This window comes from Argentina silus (assembly GCF_951799395.1).
Source record: "Argentina silus genome assembly, chromosome: 11".
NCBI lineage: Eukaryota > Metazoa > Chordata > Actinopteri > Argentiniformes > Argentinidae > Argentina > Argentina silus.
In genome coordinates, this window is record NC_139665.1 from 12,632,236 (window position 1) to 12,639,684 (window position 7,449).

General features: G+C 46.8%; 2 protein-coding genes across 2 annotated transcripts; one reads left to right on the forward strand and one right to left on the reverse strand.

The window, feature by feature from the left end:
• The first annotated feature begins 224 nt into the window (after positions 1 to 224).
• Positions 225 to 3,406, forward strand: LOC310811734 (high affinity immunoglobulin gamma Fc receptor I-like). The gene is made up of 5 exons (XM_083680001.1): positions 225 to 274; positions 380 to 415; positions 882 to 1,169; positions 1,532 to 1,798; positions 2,347 to 3,406. Exons 1-5 carry the CDS (start codon positions 250 to 252, stop codon positions 2,640 to 2,642), a joined length of 912 nt encoding a protein of 303 aa, XP_083536127.1. The 5' UTR covers positions 225 to 249; the 3' UTR covers positions 2,643 to 3,406.
• A 1,019-nt stretch (positions 3,407 to 4,425) lies between these two features.
• otol1b (otolin 1b) lies at positions 4,426 to 6,958 on the reverse strand (the record flags this gene model as incomplete). The annotated part of the gene is made up of 4 exons (XM_083680605.1): positions 4,426 to 5,324; positions 5,902 to 5,973; positions 6,115 to 6,204; positions 6,586 to 6,958. 4 exons carry the CDS (start codon positions 6,956 to 6,958, stop codon positions 4,426 to 4,428), a joined length of 1,434 nt encoding a protein of 477 aa, XP_083536731.1.
• Positions 6,959 to 7,449: the final 491 nt, after the last annotated feature.

Sequence of the window (7,449 nt, forward strand, 5' to 3'; positions counted from 1 at the left end):
TCTTTTGAGGCTTCATCATAAAACTTTTTGAGGTTTCACAAGTGTTTCCAGTAATTGCATGTGACGTTTACTTTAAGGCAGATGGAATCAATTAGAAAGGGAAAATAACAAAATTTTCCCTTCAAAGGAATAAGAGGAAGTGCTGTTTTGAAACCGAAACTTGCAGACAACTTGCAGTTTTCATTTCCCCTCAAAATATTATAAAATCTCTAGTTCACCTCATCATTAACACAAACCAATACCTTTAAAATGGAGCTGTTACTCTGCCTCCTGGGTGAGTTTCTTTCAGGCAAATTGAAGTGCTTCAAATAGAGCAATAGTCAATATGTAACAATGATTATGATTTGCATTTGCTTAAGGTTATTATTGTATCTTTCAGTTGCTTCAACACTACCACACTGGACTGTGCCTCAAGGTATGTGATAATTTTATCATTCAGATATTCAAAGCCAGCAACATAACACTGCTTTATATGTATTACTGTATGTAACATATGATGATGAAATATGTAAATCGTCCATGCTTGTAACCTTGTACTATGCTGAACAGAGGTTTCCTTTGTACTGTTAGGTGATTATGATAATGTCTGTCTGCGTGAGCTTAGCAGTAGCATCTCGAATACACAGCTTCATACAGTGGATGTGTTTTCATTAAATGGTTGAGTATCAAACCAACATTTCCTGCAATAGAGACAAAGTAATTTAAGTTTCTGATGTACTGTATTCTGCTCATTAAGGTTGTCCTTGGTGTTGAAGGCAAGGTGTAACTGCGTACATCTAGATAGTTTGCTTGCTATTGTCTTCAGTAGTACATTTATATGTTCTGTACTCTTTATCTACTAAAATATAACTGAAAAGCATATGAATAACATTCCCCCACAGCACCCACCAGTAACGGGCAGACAGCCGTGATTGAGCTGGCCGTGGGGAAATCCCGGATTTTCTCCGGGGAGAGCGTCCAGTTCAAGTGCAGCGTTCCTGGGCATGAGTCGTACAACTGGCGGTACCGTTGGTTCCGGGGGACAGAGCTGCTCCAGGAGTTTGAGGAGTACACCCTGTGGGAGGCCCGTCCGGAGCAGAGCGGGGACTACCACTGCCAGGGGGTGAGAGACACACACAGGGGCCCCCTGAAGACAGTACGTAGCCTGCCCCTCTTCTTAGACGTGGATGGTAAGTTCTATATAGAAGTTGCCAGTATACTCTTCTACCTAATCTAATATGTCATTTAGCTGACGCTTTTATCCAAAGCGACTTCTGTTCTAGAAGTGATCCAGGGTCACTTAATTCATTATATTGCAAAACCTAACCTTAGAACAGCATCCAGGGGACGCTTAGTGGTGTAGCACCCTTGACATATATTGCATGTCATCCCTCCTCTCTCTCTCTCTCTCTCAACCATCCTTCCTGTCAATCTCTACTGTCTCTATCCCAATGAAAGCAGAAATGCCCTAAAAAAAAAACATATTGTAACAATATTAAAAAAAGATCAGCACCCGGGCTTCCATAGATCACCTCCTCTGCTCTGCTCACAGGTGGGTGGGTCATTCTGCAGGCCACGCCCCAGCTCATGCTGTTTGGAGGGACGGCGACGCTGACATGTCGTGTCCGTGGCAACAGGGTAGTGAAACAGATGATACTCTACAAGGACGGGGTGGAGCTTAAGACGGCCACAGACCCAAAGGTGCTTGTGACCAACCTCTCCCTACAGGACCAAGGATCTTATTGGTGCAGGGCAACCTGGGAGGAGCGCAAACTATCCCACTCCGCGCTGTCATTGGCCACTCAGGTGTCCGTCAAAGGTGAGATTTTCCTACGATTGTGGATTGTCGTTTTAGCTTTGTGAAGATTTTAGCTCATTATGTAGGATTAAATCATCTAGTAAAGACACTTAACTCAATAACTGCCAAAGAAGAATTCCGGAAGACACCTAGAGTGCCAAGTGTTTTATGTGATGTTTACCTAGCAACAACACTTTGATTGGCTACAAATTAAGCATCATAATTTATGCATTTTTGGTCAATAAAGTCACCCTTGGCACTCTAGGATGTTGACAATTTGGGCGACTTTATTCACCCTCGGGACTCAGTGAGTTAAATAAGACAGTCTGTTTCAATTTACAGTATTAAATCATCCATATAATGTATAACTCCACCTGTTCTCTAGGCATGTTCTGTAGCCTAACTGAGAGACACTACAGTGTGTTAGTACCAGTGAAGATAGAAAGACTCACCATTCAAATATACCATTCCTCATTCCATTTCATGCATTACAATGAGCTCGTCCTCCAATTTCTACCTCCACCAGCCTCCACTGGTCAATACTAATGATCTTAATTCTGTTGCTGCAGAGGTGCTGACAGAGCCTGTGCTGGAGATTCTGACCCAGAACGGCAAATGGCTGCTACTGATCTGTAAGGTGAACAGCCACCAGACCGCTCCGCCCATAAACTACTACTTCTACCAGGACGGGGAGCAGCTTGCACCTGGTATTGACCAGGACCGCTTTACAGTTGAGCAGTCTCCGGGCCAGTACCAGTGCAAAGCTAGAGTACCTGAACTGGACATGGAGAGGTGGAGTAAGCCTACACCGTACAGGCGAGGTGACCACTCCGGAGGGTCCAGATCCGCACCATCGATGAGCTAAGCAAGCCAGACAACATGAGAGGGATAGAAAAGTGATGCAGTCACTGTGATCCAAAGCTGAGCTGTTTGTTTTCAATAGGGACACATTAGAGAGCATCTCTTTCTGTCTGGCCCAGAGCCTATCCCACAACATCTGTCAGGCCAACCCCTGTCTAGCCTACGGAGGAAAAATTCCAACCCACACAAGCCACTCTCAACCCTACTTTGTCCTCACCCCACCCCACCTGTTCCCCACTAACCAAACCCCAACTAGCTCCAACACCCCATCCAGGGCCACTGTCCTCACTGATTCCTCTGGTGACTTTCCAGACACACTGGATCATTTTGCTGCTGGATCAGAACAGGATCAAGACATTCAAGAACAGGACACCTGAGAAATGTGCCAGAGAAATGTACTGTATCAATGGCTGTTCCAGAATCTTCTAATTTAGTTCCATTCATAGCTTGGCCATTCCATAGCTTCTAGAACAGACTCCAACTATGTTAGAAAATACAACTCCTTGACTTCTTTCTGTGTTTCGCAATGTGCTTTATAATAACGTTTTCTTATGAATCTATAATCTTTTAATTACATAATTAATACAATGTCATATTCACCTGTCAGTAAAGTAATAAATGGTAGCGTTTACTGCATCTGTACAACTGATTATCATTTCAAAGTAAATCAATACATTTCATTTGTAAAGTCTACCGCTTGATTTTGTTTCAAACGTGTACGAAAGCTCATTCTCAAAAAAGCTCATATTAAATACAACAGTACTGTTTACTGATTAATTTAGCCTACACTGGGAAACAATTATTAGGATCCCTCAAATAATAGATACTAAACAGTGTCACACTCCACAGTGGTTTAGACTTCATTCTAGCAGATTTACAGAATAGAAAAGGTTCACAGTGTATGACTCTCTACTTATCATGTAGGGCAAAATGAGACTCTCATTTCTCAGTTAAATACAGACATGATTGCAGTGCAGGGGAGGCTGGTGGAGGTAGAAATCGGAGGACGGGCTCATTGTAATGCACACGTGTTTGATACCATTCCTCATTTAATTCCATGCATTACAATGAGCCCGTCCTCCGATTTGTACCTCCACCAGCCTCCACTGTTGCAGTGACAATGCAGTGGGAGGTTGGAGTGTGGTATACTCTTAGAAAGAAAGGTTCCCGGCTTGTCCCAGTGGGAGAACCCTTAAAGAACCCCCTTTTTGTTTTTCTGCATGGTATCAGAAATGTTTCTACATGGCACCAAAGAGGGTCCTTAGAAGGGTTCCGCTACAGGGACTGAAGAACTGAAGAACCCTCGGTAGAACCTTCATGGCAGACCTGGATCCAAATAGTATTTTAATTATTTCCAAATAAGCTGTGCTTGATTGAGTCAAATCAATGGAACAGTCCCAAAAGTGCAAACCACACCCATCTAGCACTGCAGGCAGGTTCCAGCAAACGCTCGTAGTGTTTGAATGCTTTTGTTTGTTTCATTTTTTGGACCCACGGGGTCAGGGGCACTGGGGACGGGGGCACCGTGCTGGGTTTGCAGTACATTGAGAGGTGAGTGTTGCAAAAGAGATGGTACGAAAAGGGGTACAGGATACAGTACAGTCACTGTCGAGGCAGGAGGGTCGTAGGTAGGCAGGTAGGTAGGGAGGTACGTAGGTAGGTACGTAGGTAGGTATGTAGGCAGGTAGGTAGGGAGGTAGGGAGGTAGGTAGGCAGGTAGGTAGGGAGGTAGGGAGGTAGGTAGGTAGGTAGGTTCGTAGGTAGGTAGGTAGGGTCTGGACCCAGTGTCAGGGCTTGTCTGAGTAGAGCAGGAACCCAGAGAAGGTGCTGTCGTCCTCGCTGCTGGCGTAAGCCCCGTTCCAGTCCCTCAGCGTCTCCAGCCACACCTGGTCACCCACTGCCAACTGCAGCAGCACCAGCGCCGACGCCTGGTCGATGTCCTGGCCATAGAGGGAGTCGCGCATCCGCAGGCGCCGTGCCCCATTCACCACCAGGGCGGCGCGCAGGGGGCGGTTGCGCACGGTGATCTGGTAGGAGAAGACGTAGACACCGGCGTGGACGCAAGTGAAGCTGCTGGAGGAGACGTTGTAGTGGTTCTCTCCGTTGTAGAAGACCTTGTCGAAGCGGACGGGGAAGCCCGAGGGCGGGAAGGACTTGCTGGGTGACAGGCCCACGCTGAAGGCGGAGCGTTTCTGGGCCACCCCCGCGCCCTTGGCTCCTTTGATCCCCCGAGGGCCACGGTCCCCCCTCATCCCGGGGGGACCTCTGTCGCCCTTCTGCCCGAACATCCCCCTCCCTCCCTGGGGACCGGGCGACCCTCGAGCCCCGGGCTCCCCCCGAACTCCGGGATGTCCTGGATGCCCCTGGTTGCCTGCCGTGCCAGGGGGGCCCTGCTTGCCATCCAACCCAGGAAGGCCCACCCTTCCCTGGGCACCAGGAGGCCCGGGGTCCCCTCGCTCGCCCTGCTGTCCTCTATCCCCAAACGTTCCACACTCCCCTTTGTCCCCCTTTTCTCCCTTCAGACCTTGTGCCCCGGCCAGCCCTGGGGGTCCCGCCGGCCCCTCCTTCCCAGGCTCCCCTCTCTCACCCTTGGTCCCGTTCTGGCTGGGGTCCCCCTTCTCCCCTCGCCCACCTTTGACCCCAGGGGGCCCTGTGCCACCTTGCTCACCTTTGGAGCCAGGTCCACCTGTGGGGTTGGGGGAGCACAGTATCAGAGGACAGTTGTTATTAGGGACAGATATTAGTCCTAGGATTATAATTTCTAAATGGTGAACCAATCTGAAAAAATAAAACATTAAATGAAAGCTGAAAATCTCTATTTTAACCTCGTTGTAATTGTTTGATTTCAAATCCAAACTGTTGAAGTATAGAGCTTCTGCCATAGATTGAAGACGAAGAAGATAGAGTTTCTCTAAAATTAAAAAATCTTCCTTTCTTCTAGCATTGTGACTGCCAATAGCCCCTGGTCCTAGCATAAGTTAATTTTTCTTATGATGACTGATGGATAGATGATTCACTTACTTCGTCAAATGTATTTGTTGCTTTGGATAAAGGCGTCTGCTAAATGCCATAAATGTAGAATGTAAAATGTAGAGCTAAAAGAAGACAAAAGGCTTCCTCTTTCTAATACTTCTGGAGGGCACTATAGCGACAGACATTTGTGGTTTCATCATATCTGAACAGTGCTTTTCTTATCCCAGTGTGTTTCTTATTCCAATGTGTGTGTTGTTTTCATATGATGCTGTGAGGCATCAGTTTGTCACCTCTCTCTCCCTGTTTCCCCGGTGATCCCGGAGCTCCTGGCATTCCACTGTTTCCCTGGAAACCTCTCTCCCCTGGGAAATGGACACGGACATCTCAATCAGTGTATAATATAAACAAATCAATACCAACATGTAGGCGATGACCTCTACATGATCAACGAGTGTGTAGAGAGCTCTTTTTTTTTGAAGTGTGGTTTTATGTTTTGTCTTCACCTCTGTCTCCTTTAATTCCCATGGTTCCGTTTGAGCCCGCCAGTCCAGGTAATCCCCTGGGTCCTAGCTCCCCCCTTTCTCCGGGTGCACCTGGGAGAAAATACAGTTGCGTGACAGTGTCAGTGGCAGAATGGGGGTTCAAATAGTATTTGAAATCATTTCAAATGCTTAGTTGTGCTTGACTGAGTTTGCCTGGCACAATGGAAGCAATGGAATAGTCCCAAAAGTACAAACCATGTCCATCTGGCACTCCAGACAGGCTTGAGCATTTGAAGGCATTTCAAATACTTTTTGACTTTTTGACTTTTGACTTTTTGGTCTGATTCCTGATATTCTAAACCATCTCATCCCTCAGAAACCAACGGCTACCCCAACTAGTGTTCTTTTTATTTGTTTACAAAAGCCCATGTGTATGTGCAAAAAAACTACAACAAATAAAACAGATCAAAAATAAGAAAAATATGTCTATACCTGGTAGCCCTCTGTCCCCCTTCCCCCCGCGGGGTCCTCTCTCAGGTGGACAGCACTCGCAAAAGTTAAAGTAACACTCGTTGTAATCCAGGGTGTAATTATCATGTCCAACACCAGGGGGCCCCGTGTTCTCAGTGTAGTACTCCGGGTAGGCGTCACTGGGGTAGGTGGTGCTGTCTGTGGTTGCCGGCGGGTAGGGGTCCATGGGAGGTGTAGTCTCCACTGTCTTTAATGTCTTGGGGATGCTGGTGGTAAGAGCTGTGTGCATGGTGGTCTGTGGCTGCTCACGGTAAGGCATTGGCTTCTTGGTGTATTGGTACTTTGGCCACGGCGTGGCTTTAGCCGACACGCTGGCCACTGTGAGTGCTACCATTGCTAAAGCCAAGAAGGCCAGGTGATGGGAGAGTGTCCTCATGACTGTGTGAGATCTGAGGATGGGGAAAAAAGAAGCATGTAAGGTCATTCTTTTCCCGTACTACTGGAGCCTAGTGATGATTCTGTCATTGGATCGTTGTAGCAAATGACAACCAGGCTCAGGTACCATGAGAACAACACACTGTATATTCAATACGATATGATACAACTTTATTGATCCAGAACACTGACATACAGGATGTTGATCCCGAACATACAGGACACTGACATACAGAACACTGACATACAGGACACTGACATACAGAACACTGACATACAGGACACTAGAACACTGACATACAGGACACTAGAACACTGACATACAGAACACTGACATACAGAACACTGACATACAGGACACTAGAACACTGACATACAGGACACTGACATACAGGACACTAGAACACTGACATACAGAACACTGACATACAGGACACTGACATACAGAAC

Excerpts from the sequence above, each read along its gene's own strand:
- LOC310811734 (XM_083680001.1), top strand. The coding sequence starts at position 250 with ATGGAGCTGTTACTCTGCCTCCTGG. Across the intron at positions 1,170-1,531 it reads CCTCTTCTTAGACGTGGATG|GTGGGTGGGTCATTCTGCAG; the intron begins GTAAGTTCTATA and ends CTCTGCTCACAG. Across the intron at positions 1,799-2,346 it reads CACTCAGGTGTCCGTCAAAG|AGGTGCTGACAGAGCCTGTG; the intron begins GTGAGATTTTCC and ends CTGTTGCTGCAG.